Here is a 27,653-nt window from a genome sequence, read left to right on the forward strand (position 1 = left end):
AAGTTCTCAACTTTACATTTGCTTCCTCTGTTTTAGTCTCTCTCTCTCTCTCTCTACAATCACTCGAAAAAGGTAGTTGCTTTACGCAGACAAGTTCATAGCTGTTGAGAATCTTCTGGTTGCCTTTTCTATTCCCTACACGAATCATTAGTTCCTGAAACCGTCGTCTTGATCTGGGGGCACATTACGGAATAAAAATCACTTCTTTTTTTTTTGTCCTTTCTGGGTTATACTCAATAAATAGTTGCTAGGGTTCCTTTAATTTCAGACTTTTGTTAGGTTGTGGGGCCACTTGTTTAGTTTCAAAGCAGTTTCTTATTTAGATTGATCAATGGGTTGTGTTTGGTGTAAGCCTTCTGCTATCGAAGACAGCCCAAGAGACAAGTCTTCTTCTGTTGTTTCAAGACCCGTTACTTCTTCTTCTAGAAGAGAAGAGCCTCTTAGGCGGACAAAGGAACATCCTGATGTTGTTAGTGTCAGACCAAACGTTTCGCGTGGGGAGAGTTTGAGTAGTAGAAGGGAGAAGAGGAAGACAGAGAATGTTGCTGCTTCCAACTTCCCAATGGGCATCACCATAGCTAAAGGAGTTGAAGGAGAGTATGTAGCTGCAGGCTGGCCTCCATGGTTGGCTTCTGTTGCTGGAGAAGCTATCAAAGGATGGGTTCCCCGCCGTGCTGACTCTTTCGAGAAGTTGGACAAAGTAACTAACTCTTCTTTCTTCTGTTGGCATCTTTCCAAAATATATAGAAAGATCTCTAATGCCATTGGTTTATTGCAGATTGGGCAGGGTACTTATAGTAATGTGTATAGAGCTCGAGACCTGGACCAGAAGAAGATTGTGGCTTTGAAGAAAGTTAGATTTGATAATCTAGAGCCGGAGAGCGTGAGGTTTATGGCGAGAGAGATTCAGATATTGCGCCGCCTTGATCACCCTAACATCATAAAGCTAGAAGGCTTAGTTACATCAAGAATGTCTTGCAGCTTGTATCTTGTTTTCGAGTACATGGAGCATGATCTAGCTGGACTAGCCTCCCATCCTGCTGTTAAATTTTCTGAATCACAGGTACCTTTTATGTTTGTTTTCAACTGAATGTGTCGGTGTGTGCAGTTCTCTGAGTCTTACCTTTCCTTTGTTCATTGTGTGCAGGTTAAATGTTACTTGCAGCAACTGTTACGCGGACTAGACCATTGTCACAGCCGTGGTGTACTTCATAGGGACATTAAAGGATCGAATCTTCTAATAGATAATAGCGGAGTTTTAAAGATTGCTGACTTTGGGTTAGCTAGCTTCTTTGATCCGAATCAGACTCAGCCTTTGACTAGCCGTGTGGTGACTCTTTGGTACCGTCCACCTGAGCTTTTACTCGGAGCAACACGCTATGGAGCAGCGGTTGATTTGTGGAGCACAGGTTGTATTCTTGCTGAACTGTATGCAGGCAAACCTATCATGCCTGGTAGAACCGAGGTAACATTTGCAGTTTTTAGTTTGAATCTCTGCTCTGAGTTCGTTGAGAATAGTTTCTTTAATTGCTTATGGTGTTTACAGGTGGAACAGCTGCACAAGATTTTCAAGCTGTGTGGCTCGCCTTCGGAGGACTATTGGGTGAAATCTAGGTTGCCTCATGCGACGATCTTCAAGCCTACGCAGCCGTATAAACGCATAGTTGATGAAACGTTCAAGGAGTTTCCTCAGCCAGCTTTAGCCCTTCTTGAAACTCTGCTTTCAGTCAATCCTGACGGTCGTGGGACCGCCAACTCAGCTCTCCAAAGCGAGGTAATCACACTTCTCAGACAGTCATTGCTCTCTGTTCTTAATGGTTTTTGTAACCTCAAATTTATGATTCTTTTGTTTTCAGTTCTTTTCCGCTAGACCTCTGCCATGTGATCCTTCAAGCTTGCCTAAATATCCTCCCAGCAAAGAGCTTGATGCGAGGATGCGTGATGAAGAAAGTAGAAGGTCTGACATGAATCTTTCCTCTGCAAACTATGCTAGATCACTAGTAGTGCTCTTAATAAAAAAGCTTGAATCTCTCTTTCTCTCTGTGTATGTAGACAAGCTGGAGGAAACAAGGGACACCAAGAAAGGAGAGGAACTAAGGAATCTCGAGCCATCCCTGCCCCTGACGCCAATGCAGAGCTGGTTGCATCTATGCAGGTATAAAGAATCTGATGTTTAAACTGATTTGAATCGCTTTAAATTAGATTTTAAGAAAATTGTTTCGCCTAAACCGAATTTTAGAACATTGATAAAACTTATTATCTCTTTTGATGTTAAAGCTTCTTTGGCTTACTCTCTCTCTCTCCCTTTACTTGCAGAAGAGGCAGAGCCAGGCTAATAATAATAGAAGCAGAAGCGAGAAGTTTAATCCACATCCTGAAGAAGTTGCTTCTGGTTTCCCAATCGATCCACCAAGATCATCATCACAAGCATTCGAACCAAACAGAGAATCACAAGGAAACATTATGGTTCCTCACAAGAGAGCTTCACATTCAGGTCCTCTTACGCGTAGATCTGCTTCCGCAAAGGGGGGTAGAAGGAACTACCAAGATCCCTCTCAGAAAGTTTTATCTATAGCTGCTGCTGATTACTCGGCGATTCCTGGCTTTGCTGCAACAAGAACAAGCGCATCGCAGCAAGAGACTTGCAGAGGAATGACTCGGCTTCCAGGTTCCTTCAAAGAAACATCTGAAGAAGCTAACCAAGAAGAGAATGGTAGAAGCAACAAGAAAGACTCAGTTCTTGTAAGTCCTCCAAAATGTCCTCCTTTCTATTATTAGTAACTAGCGAACTAACTTGTCTTGTTATGTGGTTGCAGTTGGGTTATGGATCAAAAGGGCACAAGATTCATTACTCAGGACCTTTGGTGGTTCCATCAGGAAACATGGATCAGGTGTTGAAAGACCATGACCGACATATCCAAGAAGCTGTGAGAAGAGCAAGAATCGATAAGGCTCGAGTTAGGAAACATCAAGCTGAAGAAGCATCCAGCCAACAAGTCTCAACCAATCATCCCTCATCTGTTTCTAGCCGTTGACCATCTCAGAGGCAAAATGTATATGATCAAACCGCAAAGAAAAAACTCATTTGCTTGAAACTTCTTAACACGCGGCGTATTTTGAGTGAAAAATAATGTAATTTTTATTGATTCATGATCATAGAATCAAGTCTTGTCACGTTTTGGTTTCATGTAATGTCATATATTATCTTAGCGATGTGTAGAAACAGGCTATATTTATAAATTTAAATCTAGAAGAACAAAATCAATAAAAAATATTACCTTTTTAATATATAAAGAAATATGAACTCTTCTTGTTCACCTGATTGTTTCATTTTTATTCGAGAGAAATACAACGTCTATCTCGGTTGCTGAAACACATCTTGTAGCTTCTTGCAAGCGTGCATCCTTGACTAGTCAGGCTTTCTTTGAATTTGGGTTTTGGCCATGTGGAAGGAAACCTTTAGAAGATTTGTTTCCAACTTATTAGGCAGGACTATCTATTTTTAGACTTGGAACTTACGAGAGGGTTAAGTAAACTGTATTTTCATTCTTTATTCGGTAGTTTTTAGTTGAGATTAATAAAAGAGAAAAATGTGTTTTTTTTTCCTTATTCCTTTGTTTTTGGATATTCCTTCGAGGACAAGACGATGGAACACGCGTTTACAATCTCGCAACGATGTACAAAGTTCAAGCAACCACCTATTATTATAGTTGGGAGTGGCGAGCAGGACTTGATTCAAACGTCAAAAGTTTTTCTTTTTGTCTTACAAATCCACAAACAATATTAATCTTGAAATGATCAATCAAAAGCTTAGTGGTCGAGAACCTTCCTCTGTGTTTGTCTCTTTATGTCATCAAAGGTTGCAATTTTATATTTAGGTTTGGTCTTTTCTGTCTAAAGGATCCTTTAAAAATCATTTCTTTCTTCCTAAATCTCTTTGTTTAAGACATGAAGTATTGGTAGTATGGAGGGTTTTTCAGAATCTAATTCCAGAGGATTAAACACCTCTGGGTTTTCAGAGTTCTTACCAGCCGAGAGAGATCGTTCTAAGTCCTTCTTGTCTCACATTGGTTATGTTAGAAGCTTACTTGGCTCACACAAAGAAGAAAACTTGAGAGCTGATAATATTGTGAGAGCTTTGAAATGCGAAGACGTTAGCTTGCGTCAGTGGTTAGACAACCCAGAACGATCGGTGGATGCGTTCGAGTGTTTTCATGTTTTCAGACAAATCGTTGAGATTGTGAATGCAGCTCACTCCCAAGGCGTTGTTGTTCATAATGTTAGGCCCTCTTGTTTCGTTATGTCTGTAGGAACCTTATTTTACTACCATAGGACAACTGATATTTGTAAAGAATAATAAGAACATAAACTAAAATTTCAATACCAAAATATAAAAATAAAGAAGAATTGCAGAGTCGAGATAGTTAATCTCTTTCCTTAAATCTTTAAACGCCCCGTAGTGTGACGGTTTTATGGCGCTCAGATTCCCAAGATACAACTGCAGCATTGTTTCTGTTTACCATCACCGAAAAACAGAATCTATCGAACCTATTTCTGTGATGTACTCTCAGACTCAAAAGAATAAAAAATACTAGCATAACTATTCTGAGTGGGAGAAATGTTCTTGATTGTATGAATGTGTGTGTTTTCTATAATGCTACCAAGCCTTTTTATAGAAAAATAATGAGAAGCATAAGTTTCATTTTTCAACAAAAAAATGAAACCTCCATGGTGCACTAATGGAGTCTTTAATTCTTGTCATTATTATGTGAATTTATTCTACATTTTGACCAAGAAATCAAGAGTAAAATTATTTTTTGTTTGACCAATTCAAACTAAATAATATACTTTAAATGGATTTCTTTTTTATATTTTATCAATACAAAAGATCAACATATATTTGGTTTATAAGATTAAGTCAATGAACATGAAGTCCAACTAACAAATCAAAAAACCCAAATCCAAGTTCAAATATCCAATGTGTGTATTTGCTACTTTATACAAGTTTCTCAAATCACACACATTAGACCTCCATTTGTCATTCAAATAAAACTTCTTTTTTGACATATGAATACATTATTCATAATGTTCAAAAAATAGTTCCAACAATCCCCCACATGAATAGAAATGACTCTAGACACTAGACAACTCGACAGACTTTCTAGACAAGACTCAACTTCCTAGCAAGACTCGACAAGACCTAACTAAGGACTTTTGAGAGTACAAACGAAAAATCCACTGCATGATGAGTTGGTAGCAATTTTTCAGCCTTGAACCAGTCATTGTTAATAGCTATCGGATTTACTCGGCCAGGAGGTGGCCATGATGTCTTGAACCTCCCGGGCTTTGGTGTAAACCTAGACAATAGCCATAACACAGCTTCATTCTCTCACAGAACTAGGTTCTCTATTGTGTTCATTTTGGCCGTGAACAGTCTTGGTTAATCATGAGTGAACTTGGAGAATATAGTCTTTCCTTCATTCTCCTAGAAACGGCCCCATTTCACACTCACAAGGTGATTTGCCATTAACTTTGTTTAGAGGAGTATCATGTACTACTCCATTCATATCTCAAAGCTATGGACACAAATCATTAAAAGCTAATGCTTATCCTGTATTCTTTACATGTAGCACTGTTTAATCATCATAGGAACTGGGTATAGACCGAAGTCTTACAGTGCTTTGGACAGACTTAGTTTCACTTAGTTGTCTCCTTGAACCTATTTTTGGGATATCCAGTCAGTTAGGTAGAGTTACCGCGAAACCTCATCTTAATTCACAGGCGACCCATTCCTTTTGATGATATAACAATTTGATCTCATGACACACCTTTAATTAAAGGATCCTAGGTTGTCACCATAGTGAACATAATCTCTTGAGATTAGTGGAGATCAATTGTCTAATGATTTTTGTCATCTTTTATTCAAGATACAATTAACCATTATACACAAAACTCAGTGTATGACACTAGCTTGTTTTTTTTTTTAATAAAAAAATTATATTGTGATAACTATCACTAAGTTCATATGACCTCTTGCCAACGACTTTATATGGTAAGCAAAGCTTCCCCCACATTTCTTGAGATAGCTCAAAACATGCATAATTACATTTAACATCTCTTAAGAGTTTAGAAAATTAATCTACAACTCCTTTAGATTTAAATGAATTAAAAGCAATTTCAAAAATTATTACAATTTTCTTGAAAAAATGTGTTTCATTCTTAGAAATTCACATTTTACATACAACTATTTTCATAGTTCTCTCAAGTTGATTTATAAATCTAACTTGTATGTTTTGGATCTTTTCCAAACACATATTTTGCTTTTTTAACAAATATACACAAGATATTATTTGTGCCATCAAAACACCATTATATATGATTATTTTCAACCATATTGACTTTATAAACTACAATACACATGTCAGTTTCAGTCATATTGGTCTGAAAATTATCATTGTTTTTGCATGGTCAATCTTCTTGTAACTTGCATTTAAGCATTGATGAAATATAAATGTTTATGACCAATATCAACAAACATTTTATTTCCTATGGCAAATGATTTATATGTGGCAGACCTCTCCCAAACTTAATTTGGGGCGTCGACTCACTAAATCCATTTCCATATATATATCATTCGATCTCTTAAAAATCGAGATTTTATTAATCACTTTGGTTTAGCTATATTGAAATATGGGTTTGTTCACTAGAAACCAAACCCAGATTAATATACTACTCAATACCAAACATATGACTAATAAAGTTTAAACAACAACTCCACAATAAGTAATCCAGAAAAACGTTTTATTCCACATATTGTTTTACTAATTAAATATCAATAGTTAAAACATATCTTTGACCAAAAGCAATAAACCTTTTTCCTTTGCAATTTGTAACGGTTGGATATAAAATCTACATCAGTTTTTTTTTTCTCTTTTCTTTTCAAAAACATATTGAAAATGATAAAAAACTGACATAATTTTTTTTAAATCATCAAATTTTGCAATTTAATATAATCAATAATCAAACACCACAACCTGCAATTTATCTTCCCGTTCGATTGCTAGAACCCACGATCAGCACCTGTTGACTAGTTTCATAAAACTTAAACCAGTGTTACTATCATTAGTGCTGAAAACAAGATCGATCACTGCTATTGACTGAACAGGAATAAAACTAATAACCAATAAATCATGCAAATCACAACCGAAACACGTAAGTGCAGGAGAATTATTTTAAATAATTCAACCGATCCTGCAAAAAATAATGTTAGCTCAAGAACACAAGCTTTACACAATCTCAAAAGCTGGTTGAAGAAAACACAAATCCAGATTTTGTTTCGAGACAGTCGATTAACCTGTTCTTAAAAAAAACAATAACTTTTAACAAATATCAGTATTGTTAGTGCAAAAGCATAAACAATATTTAAAGATTTAAGAGTGTAGGAACCTTATTTTACTACCATAGGACAACTGATATTTGTAAAGAATAATAAGAACATAAACTAAAATTTCAATACCAAAATATAAAAATAAAGAAGAATTGCAGAGTCGAGATAGTTAATCTATTTCCTTAAATCTTTAAACGCCCCGTAGTGTGACGGTTTTATGGCGCTCAGATTCCCAAGATACAACTGCAGCATTGTTTCTGTTTACCATCACCGAAAAACAGAATCTATCGAACCTATTTCTGTGATGTACTCTCAGACTCAAAAGAATAAAAAATACTAGCATAACTATTCTGAGTGGGAGAAATGTTCTTGATTGTATGAATGTGTGTGTTTTCTATAATGCTACCAAGCCTTTTTATAGAAAAATAATGAGAAGCATAAGTTTCATTTTTCAACAAAAAAATGAAACCTCCATGGTGCACTAATGGAGTCTTTAATTCTTGTCAATTAGTATGTGAATTTATTCCACATTTTGACCAAGAAATCAAGAGTAAAATTATTTTTTGTTTGACCAATTCAAACTAAATAATATACTTTAAATGAATTTCTTTTTTATATTTTATCAATACAAAAGATCAACATATATTTGGTTTATAAGATTAAGTCAATGAACATGAAGTCCAACTAACAAATCAAAAAACCCAAATCCAAGTTCAAATATCCAATGTGTGTATTTGCTACTTTATACAAATTTCTCAAATTACACACATTAGACCTCCATTTCTCATTCGAATAAAACTTCTTTTTTGACATATGAATACATTATTCATAATGTTCAAAAAATAGTTCCAACAATGTCTTCCTTCAACCGCGTTTCGTTTATCGAGTCCGCTTCTTGTTCGGATTCCGGGTCTGATTAGGAAAGGCCAAAGGAGACAACAATGAAGAAGTCTCAAGACGTTGGTGGCTCGAGCAAAGAAGAGGAGTTTCAACCGTTTCCTATGAAAGAGATCTTGGCTATGGAGATGAGTTGGTATACAAGTCCTAAAGAAGATACTGGTTGTGCTACTACTTATGCTTCTGATGTTTACCGTCTTGGTGTTCTTCTCTTTGAGGTTTGTGGAATAATATGTTTTTTTTTTGTTTTCTTGAGAGAACTGATTTGATGAATGTTGAGCCGTTTGTGCAGCTGTTTTGTCCTGTCTCTTCTAGAGAAGAGAAGTCAAGAACCATGTCTAGCTTAAGACATCGTGTTCTTCCGCCTCAGATATTGCTCAACTGGTCTAAAGAAGCTTCCTTCTGCTTGTGGTTACTTCACCCTGAGCCTACCTATCGACCGTCCATGAGGTGTGATTGATTCTTTCTTTAATGAGAAAAGTTCTTTCCTTATAGAGTCTTCTTGTCTCCTTGCAGTGAGTTGCTGAAAAGCGAGTTTATCAACGAACCTAGAGAGAGTTTGGAAGAGCGTGAAGTTGCGATAGATCTAAGGGAGAGAATCGAGGAGCAGGAGTTACTGCTAGAGTTCTTGTTTCTGATTCAACAAAGAAAGCAAGAAACGGCAGACAAGTTGCGTGATACGGTTTCGCTTCTTTCTTCCGATATTGAGTCTTAAAAAGACAGCTGAGCTTGAAGCAAAAAGGAAACGATGTCCTTTCGTTCTTGGTCTCAGGAAAACGGATCAGACAAGGAGCTGAGGGAGTTGAAGCAGAAGAAAACGAGGATGATACTCTAAACAGCACGCTTCTTGAAAGCTCTCGTTTAATGAGAAACTTCAAGAAACTTGAATCAGTCTACTTTGCAACAAGATACAGACAAATCAAAGCTTCTGCTTCTGCTTCTAAAGACAAACCGTTGGCAAGATACTACTCAGCGTTGAGTAGTGATGGTAAAAGTTCAGTAAGCAACCTGACACAACCGGATTCTAGACAAGGCGGGTGGATTGATCCATTCCTTGAGGGTTTATGCAAGTATCTGACTTTCAGTAAGCTGACAGTGAAAGCAGATTTGAAGCAAGGGGACTTGTTGAATTCAGCTAACCTCGTTTGCGCGATTGGGTTTGACCGTGATGGGGAGCTTTTCCCCACGGCTGGGGTCAACAAGAAGATCAAGATATTTGAATGCAAGTCCATAATAAATGATGGCAGGGACATTCACTAACCTGTGGTGGAACTAGCTAGCCGGTCTAAGCTAAGTGGTATATGTTGGAACAACTACATTAAGAGCCAAATTGCATCTAGTAACTTTGAAGGCGTGGTTCAGGTTAGTTCTGCTTTATTGAAGTTAATGCTCTTTATAATACTTCATCCGTTTCATATCAAGTGAATTATAGAGTAAAATTTTGTTTTAGAATTTCAATGCAAAATTTATTAATTTATTTTTCAGTTTATTTTTCTATTGATTTGAATATAGTTAGGTGTATAAGTAACTAGTGGTATTCCGGCGCTACGCGCCGGGTTCATATGTTTTATCCTCTAATAATTTTCAAATGAATTCAATTTTTTATCTATTTATTTGATAGTAGTTAGAGATAGTAGTTTATTACTTTATTTTAAAGTTGTTTATGTCAAAAATGAATAGTATAAGTGGTTTCACTGATCGGTTCAATAAAAATAGAATAAATAGCTGATAACTGCACCAAAATAAATATAGCTAGTTGAACTTAAAACATAAAGTAAAATTGATGTTCCAAAAAAACATGTAAATGCATGTGTTTGTTTTTGTTTATGGGAAAGTTCACATGTATGACATAATGAAATTAAAATTTTGGAAAAAGATGACATAGACAATTTAGTATTATTTTTATCCTAAAAGAGCGATGTAATTTTTTAATTCGTAAGAGATATAAATCTCACATATATTACTTATTTAAATTAATAATATGAATATTCCCTATATTTATGGTAATTAATACTTTCCATATTTTGTGAATTATAATAATTCTAATTTTTATGCAAACTATACACTCCATTAAATTTAAATATAATTTTTTCATGCATAGTATTATTTAACGATCGAATATGAATATATAAATAATTTTATTTTGAAAAAAATTATTTATTATATTGTTTTTACATAATAATGATATCGGATCGTACATATTTTTAGATTTTTACTGGTTTTCTAGAATTTTTAATTAAAATTCTTTTTACTAAATTTGAACCGGATTATACACAGGTCACTGGATCTATCGATTCGCGGGTCTTTCGGATAAGAAAATCAAATAGTATAATAGAACAATTTTTTTGAAAATTCAAATAGAAAAACTTGAAAATTATTATTTTAAAATAAAAGTTATAAACTCAATCGAATTTTATTAGAATAGTAAAAAGTTATCGGCGTTTTTAGAGAGCGGATCAAAATCTAGTTCTCTTATAAAATAATAGCAGTGGTGGTATCTCTTAGTGATCTTGTTTGGATGACATATTATTGTAGACTTAATAACTCCCACTTAGTTGTTTGTAGAGGGGTGGGTGAGGTAACAGCTGAGTAGCTCATAATTGAGAGTTTGTGTTCTTGTCTATTTATTGTGACCCTTTTTTGGAATACGCTAAGTTCTTATGAGGGCTTATGGCAGCCCTAACGAAGAAGACCCATGGGTGAGCGGAGCCACTTATAGGTAAATTACATTGTGTTTGTAGGTTTGTTATATTTTCCTGTAAAAATTTTATGCTATTTCTCATACAATTAAGTTATAATATATGCGGAACGTAGTCAAAAACACGTCAAAACACACACAAACGCACAAACATTAAACCAATATCTTTATGTGTACTTTTGAATGTTTCTAGTGACAGGGGAATGTAAACCCATGAAGAAAAAATCACAGAAGAATTGCAGCAACGTATTTAACGATATGAAAACAATAAGGAAGCTGTTTTGTAAATGCATATTGTCCTTCTCATGAAAAAGCTTGTCAATACAAAGCTGAGTCTGTAGAGATACATAGTGAAATAAACTAACAACAGTTGTTTGTCTCAAACATTTGCGGGTCTCAGACACAACATTTCGTAGCTATGTGCGTCTCTGTTTTTAGATTCCTGGCCTGTGAAGTATGGAAAGATATCTGGTTGAAAAGGCTCTGCAGCTTTGACCTGAAAATTGATGAACAAAACTATATGAGACAAACAATGAACTATCTATGTAGATCTACGGTTCAAGTTGGTTACTCACAGAGACCATAAGCTTATCCACAAGTGTCTGAGATAAGGACATTTGGTAGAGACGGTAAACTCAAGGCAGCCATTGAAGAACAACATCCTGGAAGAAGATCAAAATCAAGCAAAGGACCACTGTGGAGTAACTCTAATGGAGAAATGTGCCAATCTCCTACATTTTCAGTATCTAAATTATACATAAATAGTATATATAAACCTGTGAGCGTGGGAGTTTGGTTTGGTGCAGGTGGGCAGAGTGATATACCCATTTAGATATATATTAGTATATAAAAATAGAATTTAACTAATCGTATTCCAAAAAAAGTCTGACCTTTTCAAGATCTAAACGATTGCATTTTCAGGACTTTATCAATTGGCCCTTTGGTTGTGTCTTTCCCTTTTCCATCACTTTTCTCTTCTAACTGAGCGTGTCTTGTTGAGATGCACTGACAATCTGGTTCATCTCAGGTGTCCAGTCCAAAGAATAAACCTGTGAATCCACACATGTTAACGTTAAAAAGTTGGGATCTTTACCAAATCCTTCAAAAATGAAAACTATTCAAATCTTAAAGAACGTTCAGACTTAAACTCCAGACTTAAACTCCTCCACGAATGAAGCTTTAAGATTGGCTACACTAAACACTTAATCACAAGCTACAAAACTCCATAAAGATGCATACTTGGATGAATAAAAATATATACCTTGCAGTGGAGGAATAAAAAGATATATTTGCAGAATATATGTAACCAATGAGATGAAACTTCTCATTCACCTTTCTGGCAATAGTTTGAAACCAACAACCGTCACTCGGTGGCAATAGTTCACATCCTGTAGTCCGTCTGTAAAAGCAGCTGAGTGGTGGGAGACAGCCATCGACGTTGCGTCCCGAACAGCTCCCACATCTGTGTCTGAACTCTGAAGCTGTCTCCAGCTTCTACGCTGCCATTAACGTCCACGGCTTGGCCTCTGTGTCAGACCTCATCACTCAAAACTGCTTCTACAAAGATCTCGTCCTCTCATCACTCTAGAATATAGATAAACATAGAATGTATATATTAAAACAGGTTTACAAAATATTTGAACCGGTTTATACCATTAAACAAAATTAAAAAAAAATTAAAAATACAACACTAAACCTAATCTAGAGGCCGCCATCTTCTTGTTGAACTCTCCACCGCTGGCAAACTTGAGCGTCATGCCTCCTCCTTCGCCTTTTCATCCCGCCTCTTCCGCTGTCTGTTCGTCCAGCTTCCTCCACCTCACTTCCTCCACCTCGTGAATTCTCCGTCCTCCTCCATCAAGCTTCTCTGCCTCCTCCAACTTTCTTTACCAAGACAAAAACAAATCGAAATCAAAACTCACAGAGAGAGAGAGAGAGAGAGAGAGAGAGAGAGAGAGAGAGAGAGAGAGAGAGAGAGAGAGAGAGAGAGAGAGAGAGAGAGAGAGAGAGAGAGAGAGAGAGAGAGAGAGAGAGAGAGAGAGAGAGAGAGAGAGGAGAGAGAGAGAGAGAGAGAGAGAGAGAGAGAGAGAGAGAGAGATGTAACCCTGACAGAGCGAGGCACGGGAGAGAGAGAGAGAGATCCGGCATGGCAGAGAGGAGAGAGGAGACTGGTGGTGGTTCTCGCCTTCTCTAGAGCGAGGCACGGGAGAGAGAGAGAGAGATCCGGCATGGCAGAGAGGAGAGAGGAGACCGGTGAAATCGGAGGCGTTAGAGATACTGAATAAGGGAAAAAAAACAAAAAACCGTAACCAATTAAGCGGCGACACGTGGCGACATATGCCCACCCCTAAAGAATGACGTGGCTGCAGGAGGTGGGAGAAAATTCTCCTTTATTATTATAGATAGATAGATAGATAGATGTTGTTTTTAAAAAAATATACAAAATTAAATATTTTCTGAATCTGTGTGTAAAAATCTGAAATTACCCTTAAAATTAAACGGACGGAGTATTAGTTGATGGCTAAGGGCATAAGTGTTATTTGTTAGGCATGGGATGTTGCAAGAGGACAGTTAGTTACAGAGATGAAGGAGCATGAGAAGCGTGTATGGTCCATTGATATATCAACAGCAGATCCAACATTGTTAGCAAGTGGTAGCGATGATGGTTCTGTGAATCTGTGGAGTATCAATCAGGCAAAACTCTAAAACTAAACCAACATGTACTTAAAAACCGGTTTCTCGGATTTTCTAGAGTTTTAGAGACTACTTTAAAGGGTTGTACATTGTTGACGGTTGAATTTGTGGTTTCAGGGGGTTAGTATTGGAACAATTAAGACAAAGGAAAATGTATGTTGTGTCCAGTTTCCCTCAGACTCGGGTCGGTCTTTAGCATTTGGTTCAGCTGATCACAGAGTTTACTACTATGATTTAAGGAACCCTAAGCTTCCTCTTTGCACAATGATTGGTCACACCAAGACTGTAAGTTATGTCAGGTTTGTAGATTCATCAACACTTGTGTCATCTTCAACGGATAACACTCTGAAGCTATGGGACTTATCGATGTCTGTTTCTGGTGTTAATGAAGCCCCTGTTCACTCATTCATGGACACACTAATGTAAAGGTACCTATTGATCTGTTGGAACTCTGCTTTTTTTCAAGCCCTGCTTTGTCTAGATGATAAACACATTTATGTTCTTGCATTGTGTGTAGAACTTTGTCGGATTATCGGTCTCTGATGGCTATCTAGCAACAGGCTCGGAGACTAATGAGGTATGTCTACTCTCACTTCAATGATAAACAAAAAAAAATAGGATGAACCTTTGAACCTATTGTTGAATAAAAAAGTGACTTGGTTGTGCTTCACTGGACAGGTTTATGTGTACCACAAGGCATTTCCAATGCCGGTTTTGTCATACAAGTTCAAAACTGTAGACCCTGTGTCGGGGCTCGAAGTAGAGGATGCCTCTCAGTTCATATCTTCTGTCTGCTGGCGCGGACAATCTTCCACCTTAGTTGCTGCAAACTCCACTGGAAACATCAAGATTCTGGAGATAGTATGAACCAAATGTGACCCAGGGAAAAATAATAGTTTTCAGAGGTTTCTTATTCTTAGTTTGATTGGTATAGGAAACAATTTTGGGAGAGTGAGTGAGTAGTAAAAGTGGAAACATGGTTGCTACTGTGTATTTGTGTATAGAAGCATCTTTGTATATGTGTAGTATACTTATTGTAAACCCTAATTAAACCAGTAAGTAACTTGACATACAAGGAATCCTTAAATCTCTTCAATCTGTGTGTGCTATTAACACTGAGTCTTTCTGATTTAGCTTTCTAATGGATGCAAATGGCTTGACCATCTTGAAATTCATGACTCCAAACACAAGACATCTTTTGATATCTTTGTTGAGTCGTAGGAATCAAAAAGCATTCTACTATTAGTTTTTTTTTTTTTTGTATAGCTTCAGATTGTGTATACCTGGAATGAAAGGGGACCTTACCTCATGAATCTTCAGCATAAACAAAGCTTGTAGATCTTCCTAAGCCACACAGAGTTTGTGATATGTATTAATGTTGAGAACCTTCTGTCCCAGACAGTGTTTTTAAATCTATCCTTTACGTTGAGAAACCTTCTAGTGGACTTAGAGGCTTCTCCTTCCTTAAGCGGGCCGAGTGTTTCAGAAACGAACGAGAAGCTATGGCTGTCACCAGCTTCGCACCTCCATGGCTCGTTCTGAGACAAGCGTTTCGAACAGTCGCAGCTTCCTCTTCTTCTTCTTATCTTCACCCAACTCACAATCACACAGTCCTTCCTTGGTCGCCTCTCCGACACTCAGGTTCATTTCCCATAACAACTTATCTTTGTTCTGTTATGTTACTTCGTGTTCTGTCATAAAGTCTTGATATTTTAGATTCAACATCATCATTCTCACACCCTCAATTTGATTCTTCTTACTAATTGGAAATTTAGGAACTTTAATTGAGAGCAATGCTTATCATCAAACTAACTAACCGTATGAGCCTGAACCTTCTAGTTACTTAGATTCAATCAAAAGTTGTTTATCTTGATTGTAACCCCACGAATAAAAATTGCAGCTTTGAGAAGATGCCACGTTGCAGAAGCAATGAAAGGAGATGTAGAGCTTGTCCTCAAAGGAGTTGGAGACCAAGCTGTTGCTAAGGAAGTCAAACACATCCTTGAAATGGTATTGGCCCTTTTTTGTCTATCCTTTGAAGTCTATCTCTGTTTCAGTCTCATTCTCTCGTGGGGGGGGTTTGTTGTAGGCGAGACGCGCAACATCAAGAAGAGAAGTTCTTCACACAGATTTTCTCACACCACCTGTTGTTAAGGAATCAGTTTCAGTCTTGGGAAAGCTTGCTGATGTTGCAGTTGTTGCTCAGGGCGGTTACCCTGAGGTAATTTTTCACCTTTTAAGTATATGTTTCCTCTGAGACTGTAAGCCTTAAAGCTCTGGAATTGTGCTTTTGTCTTAGGCTGAGCGGTGTAGGATCTCGGTTGGACATCCTGATGTATTAACCAATGATCCAGATATAGTTGCAGCTTTGAGGTACAACAACCAAGTTCATGAATTCTTGAGCTTTGTTCTTGTCTGAGTATGTTGTTTTTTTTCAATTTCTAGCATCACAGGGAATCTTGGGTTTCAAGCTTGTTCTCATGGCGACTTCCTTGGAGCGATTCTTGGCACTGGAATCACCAGGGACAAGCTTGGGGATATCTTGATTCAGGTTATAACATCTGAATGATTCTCTGTATAAACAAACATTCTTCAGCTCCCATTAACATTGTTTCTTTGGCTACTTTACTTTGATGGTAATGAAGGAAGAAAAAGGAGCTCAGGTCCTGATAGTTCCTGAACTAGTTGACTTTATTGTTTCAGCTCTCGACAAGGTTAGATTATTTATATAACCCATAAACCAAGATCTCGGATCAGCAGTACTCTGATCTTATGATAATGAATCTGTCATATATAGGTTGGGAATGTTTCTGTAACTTGTAGTAAGATACCTTTGCTTGCTCTTGAATACGAACCTCCTAGGTATGATTCTTCTTTACCTTCAAAAAGAGTTTCTGCTTTGGCTTGATTCTTTTGTTTTGTTAGGACTAATTCATTCAAAACGGTGGAAGCCTCGTTGAGAATTGATGCAGTAGCTAGTGCTGGTTTCAAGATTTCGCGGTCAAAGCTAGTTGATCTGATTAGGTAAATTAGCTTTCTTTTCTTTTTGATCTTCCATTGCATTCTCATGTTTGCTGAGAAAAAAAGATCATTCTTCTTTGTTGTTACCTCGCAGTAGTGGGGACGTTCGGGTTAACTGGGCTACGGTTACCAAGAACGGAACCACGGTAAAGACTGGTGATGTTGTCTCTGTTAGCGGGAAAGGGAGACTCAAGGTAAGACTGTAAGAAGTGAGTTTAGTTAGTGTTTGGTTTCAAAAACGTTAATGTTTTGAGTTAATTGGTGTTTTAAACTTTTAATGCACAGATTGGAGAGATCAACGAGACGAAAAAAGGGAAATATGCAGTTGAAATCATCAGATATCTCTAGAATGAAGCTGTAACAAGTTATCAAAGGCTCTTTACTTCTTCTTTACTTCTTCTTCTTCTACTTCTCATAAATTGATATTTACTTTTTTATTATTTGTATCTTGACATTTTGTAGAATCATAGTAAAGTTGAAAGGAATAAATTAATCTTCAGCTATCCTCAGGGCCGGCTTACAAGGGGGACAAGCGGTGCGACCGCCCCGGGTCCGAATCCGTGTCCCTCCGTGTAATGATAAATAAGGGGCCCAATTTTTTTATAAATCTATATTTTTATATATAAAAAAAATTATAAATACAATACATAAAATTGAAAAGGGCCCAAAATTATTTGATTTTATTTTCATTACAAAATATACAAAATATTATGATTAAATTTTAAACATTATCTCTCTATATAATTTTAGAGAGTAAAAAATTTTTTTTTGTCCTAGGGCCCCTAGCAGTGTTGAGCCGGCCCTGGCTATCCTCCATACGAAATACCAATCAACTTTTAGTTGCATATAATTTATGATAAACGTACAAGAGTAAATTTATGATCGAAAGAGTCGAGAAATCAATCTACTAATAATAGCAATCCAAATTAATTCCAAAGGTTGTGTCATTTCATAAAAAACTGAAATCTTAAGAGTTGTATCTTTTCATTATAAAAGTTGTGTCTCTTCATAAAAAATGAAATCTATTAATTTTAAGTTGTATCTTTTCACTATAAAAATTGTGTATTCCCAATTAATTCCAAGGTTGTGTTATTTCATTAAAAAAAACTCAATCTTAAGAGTTGTATCTTTTCATTATAAAAGTCGTGTCTTTTCATAAAAAAATAGTTAAAATATCTCAATTTGTTTCTTTTTATAATTATTAGAATTTATATATATAATAGCAAACCAAAATTTTATACTCGGTGACATCTTCTTCTTTTATAGGAATTTTTTTTTTCAATTTAACGGTCAGATTTTTCTGTTTTTATGATATAAGGGATAAAAGATATTTTTGCTATGATATTTATGTCATCAAGAAAATAATATTTGGCAACTCTTCTCTGAATAGTTTATTTTTCGAACAACACATTCCATTTAAAGTAACAAACATACCTTTTCATAGTTTTTAAAAAAGCGAGGAGCTACAATTCGATGGTCATAATTGTCTGTTTTTTTTCCGAGGGTTTTAATTTTTTTTTCTTAAATTTCTTATGAGTTATGTCTTCTCGCAATTCCTCTGTAGAGAGTTTTCATCTCAAACAATACATACTTTCTTCTAGAGCAGTAAACGATGTACCTTTTCGGGTTTCTATATATTGAACTTTTTAAATCAGATTTTTTAAAATATATATATATATATATATATATATATATATATATATGTATATAGTTTGTTTCTTTTTCTCTTGTCATACTGTTGTTCTTCTGGGTTTGCATTTATATTCATTTTTCATCTCATTTTCTATTCTTTTAGTCTTCCTTCCGTATTTTAAAATCGTGAAGGTATGTTTTTTGGTAGATTATTTAACTTTACTTAATATAGGAACCGTTAACTTAGTGTAGATTGGTTGCACAAATTTACATTAAAAAAAGGTTAAATAGCAGAATTAGCAAATAATTTTTAAATAAAAAAATGAAATAAATAAATTATGAGATGCCACGTTATAACATCTTTCTTCTTCTCCCTTCTGTCGAATATCCCTTATTTCCAAGTAACAGCCCCATAATTGACTTGTTGATAATTGGAATCAATACAGTGAGTTTTAACACTGGTTTTTATGGCTTTTGAGAAGTAGAGAAAGGAATTAAAAGAGAGTTACAAAGCATCTCCCCCTTCATCGATGTGGTCATCGGCCGGCAAACGTTTTTTTCTTCTTGTTAGTTTGCAATTGAGTTTTTTGTCATATATTACTAAGTAATAATGTTGTATTAAAAGGTGTGTGTACGAGTCGTGACTTTAGATTGGATAGTTGTGTCTCTTAGGTTAAGAGTCATGTCTCTTCTTCACAACCTTTGATCTCTATATATAGATCAAAACATGATATGTAGAAATTACTGTGTGTGTATGTGAACAAACAAAGATTAATAAATTTAATTTTCTTTCATACTGTTTCTCAGTCATGAACAGAGCATGTCGTTACAAACGTAATTTGTTTCTTCTATTTCACAAGTAAAACTTTGTTCAGTTACAAAAAAAAAACAAGTAAAACTTTGTATTGTTTTTTTCAAGAAGAAACAATCTATATTCTAACAACAATTCCTTCCGGCGAAGTCACCGCAACATTATAGACTTGGCATAAAGTGTTAATGAGTTATCTTTTAATTCATTTTCATATCTATTTTATATGCATTTAAAAATATTTAAATTGGCTAAAAATATTTTGATAATTTAATTTTGGATAATTTAGTTATTTTATAATATTATATTTGTATGAACCATTGCAACTAATAGTGATGGTAATATTTAGAGATGAATTATTACAACTATGATAATCTTGGAACTATTATTCATAGTGGTTTACTTTGGAATAATAAAGTATGGTTTATTTGTTTTTATAAAATGAGTTCCCGTGCGATATCGCACGGGGTTCCTTACCTAGTCTATACAAGAGCAATTCTCTCAAATAGATTTTTTTTTTTTTGAACTCAATTCTTTCAAATAGACATTTTTTAGTTTTTATCACAAAATAGATCTATATTCTAAAGAACAATATGCAATTAGATAAGCAATAATTCATACACCATAGGTAAACTAACCAAAATGCAAGAACATTCTACCACAGCTGAAAAGTACATAAAGACATTACTGTTTATAACATCAAAATTCAAATGATCTTAGCTTAGACAGACAACAACTAAGTTTATTTTTCGTTAAAGATTACAGCTGAATCTTATCTACAATAGCATGACTCTCCAATCACATTATGCCGTTCCTTAGATGATCATATAACACATCCGAGTCTTATTATTTTAGTATGTAATAGTAATTCAGTGTGTGATAATTTGTCGGATAACAACACAAAATTGGATGATTTTGTTCAAAAACTAGAGTCAATAATTTCCAGAAAATAATATCTGACATCACATTTAGTCGACTAAAGAGAAGAGAAGAGAAGACCAGAGCACCTATTTCAAATGTTTACAACTACTAGACTTTACATACAGCTACTTTCTTGAATTTGACATCAATCAATCAATCATAGAAACTTAAAAGCTTCACCGGCTCTGTACGACTAAGAGATCACAAGATAGACACACATATATAACAGAGAATTTTTGATCACTGTTATAGTAAAAATTCAATTCAACATTTAAATCTATAAATGTAACGTGTAATCATCAGCATACGATGAACAATTCCATAAATTGTGAAAATCAAGTGATGTCTACTTTTTGACAAGACTCAGAAACCAAAGCAAATAGACACAAATACCACAACATGGAAATTTTCAAGTCAACATATACAATTTAAAGGATCTAACATAGTAATCATCAGCGTAGAGATTTCACTTCACATGTTTAAAATGATCACCCAGGGTACGGACCATTAAAGAAACATAATGTTCAAGTTGCAAAGAAAATACTACCACCATCTCTAGTCTTTCAGATATTTGAATCTACAAGAGATACATCTATTTCATAAAATGAGAAACCTAATAGTAGATGCAAGCACCAAACTAAAGAGAATACTATAACTTGATCTACGACTCCAAGATCCATCTATCTTACAAGATGAGAAACCTTATAGCTCATACAAGCACCAAACTAACGAGAATACTAACACTGTCCATGTTTAGAACGATCATTCAGGGTTAGGAGGAGCATTGACACAAAAACAGAAACATTTGAAATTCAATGAAACTACCAACATAATCTGCAGGAGTCTCTCACCTACTTTTTCTACAAGAGACTACAAGATACATCCATTTCAACAAATTAGAAACCTTATAATACATGCAATAGAGAGAGATTACACAAAAGCAAAACATTCGAAATTCAATGAAATTAGCACCACAAATCTGCAGGAGGCTCTCACTTACTACAAGGTACATCCATTTCACAAAATGAGAGACCTTATAATGCATACAAGTACCAAACTATAAATAGTTTTATTAACACTATTTAGAATGATCAGTGAAGGTTAGGAGAATAACACAAAACAGAAACATTCGAAACTTAAGAAAACTACCACCACAATATGCAGGAGTGTCTCCCACCTACTTTGATCTACAAGAGCTCCAAGATACATTCATTTGACAAAATTAGAGACCTTATAATAAATGCAATAGAGATTACAACCACTGTAAACACAAAAAGTAATGCTCCAAAATCAAAATAGAAAATCTACCTGTTCATCAGTAGATATGTTAGGAATTAAAATTCTAGAATCTCACGGATGCTAGCTAAACCAATGATAGAAATGTTGAATAGTCAGCTTAAATGGAGCTTAGATATTCATTTCCAGTTTCTTTTCTTTTACCTACGCATATATCACTTAGCTTGTAAATTTTTCGTAAGTAAAGAAACCCATTTATACAAGAGTAAAGTCAAGAAAAAGCATATACCTGAGAAAAGCCTTGCCTCAATGAGGATATGAGCAGTTTCTGAAGAACAAACCTAAACAGATGAAACTAATCTTTACTTCATGTTTGTGTCTCAATTTTCATAATTGTACCAACTAAATTACAAACAAGTTTGAAATGCACATACCTGTCAAAGAAATTTGCTACACTTGAAATCTTCTATGAGTCTCTACAGTTTGAAGTAGCACATACATACCTGCAAAATTCAGAATTAATCAGTCTCTGCTTCACTTAAATGCCTCATTCTTACCTTGTGAATTTTACGTTGTGAGTGGTAAAGTAATGAATGTGTTATACATTCATAGTCTTTTTTTCTATCAACAAGTCGAATCTTTGGTCTAAAGACTTTCTATATTCCATTCATAGTCTCGGGTAACACTATTTGAGAACTTTTTTAAGTCTTAGATAGTGAAGCACAAAATCAGTTTTCAGTTCATTTGTCTCTGACTTAAGACTTGGTTTAAGTTGTTAGTCACTTCCCCCATCTAATAAGCCAAAAACCGACTCAATTTCGGTTCATCATAGTCTCTGTCTTAAGACTTGGTTTAGGCCGTTCAGTTGGTCGTTTTCTCTTCCATCAAGCCAGAAACGAACTCAATTTTGGCTCATAGTCTCTGTCTTAAGACTTAGTTTAAGCCATCGGTCGTTTTCCCCTTCCATCAAGCCAAAAACAAACTCTATTTTGGCTCATAGTCTCTGTCTTAAGACTTAGTTTAAGCCAGTGGTCGTTTTCCATTTGTCTAAATACTTTGCCAAGGCTTGTGGTGAAGTAAGGAGTCTGTTTCTGATTCATATAACCTGTCTTAAACTCTTTTTCAGCTTTTGATCCTTCTCTGTCTAGCGGTTATTAAGCCTTATGATTATTGTTTTGGTTCATAGTTTCTGTTTTAGAAGTCGTGTTTACCGTACAACAACTCAAACAACCATTGTCTTTGTGTAAGAATATTCTAAGCCGCATGTAGTTTTTTTCCATCCAACAAGTAGTAGGTTTGTGTTGCAATTAAACCGGTGGTCGTGTTTTTCCATCCACGGTTAGTCGTTTTTTACATCCAGTTCATAGTCTTCTTCATCTTGAAGACCTTTCATAAGCTGTGTGTAGCAAGAAACTCAATTTTTTTGGTCTATACTCTCTGTCTTAAGACTTGGTTTAAGCTGTTGTTGGTAGTTTTTCCCAACAATCAAGTCAAAACCAACTCAATGTTTGTTTCAAAATCTTTGTCTTAAGACTTGGATTAAGCCATTGTTTTCCATCCAACAAGTCAAAAACTGACATGTAGTCAGTCATCTGTCTGTTTTCATACTCTGTGTTGTTTTCACACTCTCTCTGTCTTAAGAGTTGTGGTCAAGTATGTCTGTTTTTGATTCATATCACCTTGTCGTGATGTCGTTTTCACAATCCAACTCATAATAGTCTTCATCTTTAAGACCTTTTATAAGCCCCTTAAGACGTTTCCAGAGCTGTTGGTCGTTCTTTCATCCAACAACTGCAGAAACTAATTCATAGGATTTGTCTATAAGATTTTGCAAGCCGAGGGTTCAATCACAATTTGTCTAAGCCGTTTGTTGTTTTTCTAAGCCGTGGGTACTGTTAAAGCAGGGAACCCGTTTCAATTCATAGTCTTTGCATTTAGACTTCGTTAAGACTAACCCCTAGTCTTTGTCTGAAACATTCCTTAAGCCGTGGGTAGTTGTCAAGCAATAATTATGTTTGGCTTAAAGACTTCCATAAAGCCGTGGGTAGCTGTAGTATTGACTTCCATAAAGACTCTTCTCATAGAGTTGTTGTTTGGCCAGATTCAGTCTTTGTCTAAAGACTTCACATAAGTTGTGTGTAGCAAGAATCTCAAAGTCTTTGTCTAAATTTTTTCATAAGCCGTGGGTAATCTTTGTCTGAAAACATTCTTTAAGAGCCGTGGGTAGTCGTCAAGCAATAATTCTGTTTGGCTTTAAAACTTCCATAAAGACTCTTCTCATAGAGTTGTTGTTGGCCAGATTCAGTCTTTGTCTAAAGACTTTACATAAGCTGTGTGTAGCAAGAATCTCAAAGTCTTTGTCTAAATTTTTTCATAAGCCATGGGTATTAGTCTTTGTCTGAAACAAACATTCTTTAAGCCGTGGGTAGTCTTTGTGTCTGAAACATTCTTTAAGCCGTGGGAAGTCGTCAAGCAATAATTCTGTTTGGCTTTAAGACTTCCATAAAGACTCTTCTCATAGAGTTGTTGTTGGCCAGATTCAGTCTCTGTCTAAAGACTTTACATAAGCTGTGTGTAGCAAGAATCTCAAAGTCTTTGTCTAAGAACTTTTCATAAGCCGTGGGTAGCAATATTTTCTAAAGCCTCTTAAATCAACTCATGGACTTTGTTTATAGACTTCATAAGCCGTGAGTAACTCATAGTCTTATGTCTAAAGACTTTATGTTGTAGTGTTGGCCAGATTCAGTCTTTGTCTAAAGACTTTACATAAGCTGTGTGTAGCAAGAATCTCAAAGTCTTTGTCTAAGAACTTTTCATAAGCCGTGGGTAGCAATATTTTCTAAAGCCTCTTAATCAACTCATGGACTTTGTCTAAAGACTTTATAAGCCGTGGGTAACTCATAGTCTATGTCTAAAGACTTTACGATGTACCGTTGGTCGTTTTATCCATCCCAACATTCATAGTCTTTTTGTGTCTAAAGACCTTTGTGCAAGCCACGGGACATTTGATCCATCCAAACATTCATAGTCTTTGTTGCCTAAAGACATTGTTTTTTGCAAGCCATGGGTCGTTTGATCCATCCAACCTTTGTCTAAAAACTTTATTGAAAGCTCTGTCTAAAGACTTTTCTTAAGCCGTTTTTGTAAGCCGTGGGTACAGTCTCTGTCTAAAGACTTTTCTTAAGCCGTTTGTTTGATCCCGCCAAGCTTTGTCTAAAAACTTTATTGAAAGCTCTGTCTAAAGACTTTTCTTAAGCCGTTTTTGTAAGCCGTGGGTACAGTCTCTGTCTAAAGACTTTCTTAAGCCGTTTGTTGTGTTTTGTAAGCCGTGGGTAACAAATTCTGTCATACTTTCCATCGTTTACTTAGACATGCACTACCCACCAACCAATGGAGTTGTAGGACCCATGATTTCAAAAAAAAATTCAGGGTCTCGGCTTCACGCAACGGGACAATGTCCCCAAATAAGAATCTGACAAAACACTATTAGATTAGTGTCTGCTTTATGATCTTTTTGGGGTTTGATAGAACCAAAACAAAAGTAAGCAAGAATCGGCAGTGCGGTACCGAATCTCAAACTTGGAAACAAAACAGTAAAAGAGAAGGTAAAAGAGCTTATCTGTTTTACTGCTGCTACTACTTCTTTGCCTCCAATCCAAGATCCGATCTTATCTTCAATTGTTTTCAGTGACTCTATCCAGAGGTATGATGTAATGGAATCTGTCAGCGATGGTTTCTCCACACAAACATACTGTAAACAAAAACAGAGAGAAAATATTACTTGTATGGTCAAAACAGGTGAAAGAACAAAACTTGGAACTCAAAACAAATCTGCAGTCTCAATATTGATTCCCTATGTCTATTCGCATGAACATAATCTTTTACTCTCACAATACGCTACTAAGGAATCAACAATGGTGCTAGCACAAGAAAGAAATCAAATAGATCTGCGTATGTGTATATAATTATCTACCCTCCTATTCGCTTTATATAATCGATCTTAAAATCTCGATATAGATAATATTCATAACTAAACTCCAAATTAAAGCACAATCACGTTTTACAATAGATCAAAAAACTCTAGCGTAAGAAAAGAAAAGTACCTCAACGGGGGAGTCCACGAGTGAGTCAAGCGCTTCCATGTAGATTCAACATCACTGCAACAAATCAAATAACGAAGTTAGGAAACTTAAAAACCCTAAAGCAAAATCGCGAAGACGATTACGAAACCCAACGGATTGCACGCGAACTCCAAACAAGATAACACGGATCAAAATCAAATTCAGGATCTACAGATTAGATGAATCGAAAAGAAACTTACTGATCTAAGAATCTCACCAGTTCCTCGAAGAGAGAGAGAGAGAGAGAAACCTCCTCTGCTTTTATTATGTGCATCGTTGCGTCTTTGTTAGCAATAATTTTCTAACGGATACATTTACGTTTACTAACAATTACGATCAAACACCAAACCAAACCGGTTTAAAATCATCAGATACTTCCTGCATTTCCCGGTTATAGCACACGATTTAACTTTCCATCGACTGTCCAACATATTAGATGGGCTACAAGAAAGCCCACTAAATCAATATTATTCAATTTCAAAATCTAAAATTCGACACTTTCTCTTAGGCTCTCCGTCGGTATCATCTCACAACGTTTCACCTCTGCGAATCTTGAACACTCTTTCCCTCGTCAATGGCGAATTCAAACTCATACCTTACCACACCCACTAAAACCCCGTCTTCACGTAGAAACAATCAGTCTAATTCGAAGATGCAATCTCACTCCCAGGATCCGGCCACTTCGGAGTCTAGGTCACGGTTCGAAGCCTACAACCGTCTCCAAGCAGCCGCCGTCGCTTTCGGTGAGAAACTTCCGATACCGGAGATCGTAGCCATCGGTGGTCAATCAGACGGCAAAAGCTCTCTTCTCGAAGCTCTCCTAGGGTTCCGATTCAACGTCCGCGAGGTCGAAATGGGGACGCGCCGTCCTCTGATTCTCCAGATGGTCCACGATGTATCTGCGTTAGAGCCGCGGTGTAGATTCCAGGTACTATCATCTTTCGATTGGCTTTGGTGAGATGAATGGTGTTGAGTTTTGGATTTTGTTAGGATGAAGATTCGGAAGAGTATGGAAGTCCGATTGTTTCGGCTACAGCAGTAGCGGATGTGATTAGGTTAGTCTAGAACGGAGGCGCTTTGAGAAACGAAGACTGCAGTTTCGCCAAAGCGATTGTGATGAGAGCTGAGTATGCTCTTCTCCCAATCTCACCATCATCGATACTCCTGGCTTTGTTCTTAAGGTAACACTCTAGCTCTCTCTCTGGAGGATTGAGATTTTGATTTTCGGTTAAGCTCGGTTCGGTAGATTAATAACAAATTCGGTTTTGTGTGTGCAGGCAAAGAAAGGAGAGCCTGAGACCACACCTGATGAATTCTATCGATGGTCAAGTCACTGGCTTCTCCTCCACATCGCATCCTCTTGTTCCTTCAGCAGAGTAGTGTGGAGTGGTGCTCTTCTCTGTGGCTTGATGCTGTTTCGTGAGATTGACTCAAGCTTCCGGAGGACGATTGTTGTTGTCTCCAAGTTTGATAATCGCCTCAAGGTACTAGAGTGTTTGAACACACAATCACTTAAGTTGATGTTTCTTTTTACTAATTTGAGTTTCCGCAGGAGTTTAATGATCGTGGTGAGGTTGATCGTTACCTCAGTGCTAGTGGGTACCTTGGGGAGAACACTCGTCCTTACTTTGTGGCCTTGCCTAAAGACAGGAGCACTGTCTCAAACGATAGTTTCGCAGACAGATATCTCAGGTGGACATGGACGTTATAAGGCATTTGCGTGAGGGTGTCAAGGGAGGATTTGATGAAGAAAAGTTCCGTTCTCATATTGGTTTTGGGTCTTTAAGAGATTTCTTAGAGTCTGAGCTTCAGAAGAGGTACAAGGACGCTGCTCCAGCAACACTAGCTTTGCTTGAACAGCGATGCTCTGAGGTAACTGATGATATGCTGAGAATGGATATGAAGATGATTCAGGCTACTTCTGATGTTGCTCATCTCAGAAAAGCTGCAATGCTATATATGGCTTCTATTAGCAATCATGTGGTGAGTAAATTGTAAATGTACAGTTTTTAAGTCTTTCGTAATGAGTTGAAAATAACATTGTTTTGCTTTGGTTTGTTAAGGGAGCTTTGATTGATGGAGCTGCAAATCCAGCACCTGAGCAATGGGGGAAACAACCGAAGAAGAACGTGGCGAGAGTGGTATTGGAAGCTGGCCCGGCGTGTGTCTGGATATTAAGCCGCCTAATGCTGTTCTTAGACTCTAGGAGGAGCCGCTTTTGAAAGAGTCATTCACGAG

General features: G+C 36.3%; 2 protein-coding genes, 1 long non-coding RNA gene and 2 pseudogenes across 4 annotated transcripts; 4 read left to right on the forward strand and 1 right to left on the reverse strand.

Moving 5' to 3' along the window:
* Positions 1–275: 275 nt before the first annotated feature.
* On the forward strand, positions 276–3,209 carry LOC125609506 (probable serine/threonine-protein kinase At1g54610). The gene is made up of 8 exons (XM_048780983.1): positions 276–700; positions 779–1,063; positions 1,148–1,465; positions 1,547–1,774; positions 1,857–1,957; positions 2,053–2,155; positions 2,317–2,742; positions 2,817–3,209. The coding sequence occupies exons 1-8, from the start codon at positions 332–334 to the stop codon at positions 3,033–3,035; spliced, it is 2,049 nt and encodes a 682-aa protein (XP_048636940.1). The 5' UTR covers positions 276–331; the 3' UTR covers positions 3,036–3,209.
* A 3,791-nt stretch (positions 3,210–7,000) lies between these two features.
* On the forward strand, positions 7,001–14,769 carry LOC111212482 (annotated as a pseudogene).
* Positions 10,057–12,998, reverse strand: LOC106442690. The gene is made up of 3 exons (XR_007339750.1): positions 12,679–12,998; positions 12,315–12,566; positions 10,057–12,031 (listed from the first exon to the last, which is right to left on the reverse strand). It is a non-coding gene; the product is annotated as an uncharacterized LOC106442690 (long non-coding RNA).
* Positions 14,770–15,081: 312 nt separating the features above from the next.
* Positions 15,082–17,205, forward strand: LOC125609507 (putative RNA-binding protein YlmH). Of its 2 annotated transcripts, none has more exons than XM_048780984.1 (10): positions 15,082–15,317; positions 15,577–15,686; positions 15,766–15,897; positions 15,976–16,049; positions 16,122–16,227; positions 16,322–16,390; positions 16,474–16,538; positions 16,602–16,700; positions 16,792–16,891; positions 16,983–17,205. In XM_048780984.1, the coding sequence occupies exons 1-10, from the start codon at positions 15,179–15,181 to the stop codon at positions 17,043–17,045; spliced, it is 957 nt and encodes a 318-aa protein (XP_048636941.1). In that variant the 5' UTR covers positions 15,082–15,178; the 3' UTR covers positions 17,046–17,205. The 2 variants fall into 2 exon arrangements, with proteins under 2 accessions (XP_048636941.1, XP_048636942.1); XM_048780985.1 differs by having other exon boundaries at positions 16,792–16,906; positions 16,983–17,080.
* An 8,708-nt stretch (positions 17,206–25,913) lies between these two features.
* On the forward strand, positions 25,914–27,653 carry LOC125608552 (annotated as a pseudogene).

Source organism: Brassica napus, chromosome A5 (genome assembly GCF_020379485.1).
Source record: "Brassica napus cultivar Da-Ae chromosome A5, Da-Ae, whole genome shotgun sequence".
In the NCBI taxonomy this organism is placed as follows: domain Eukaryota; kingdom Viridiplantae; phylum Streptophyta; class Magnoliopsida; order Brassicales; family Brassicaceae; genus Brassica; species Brassica napus.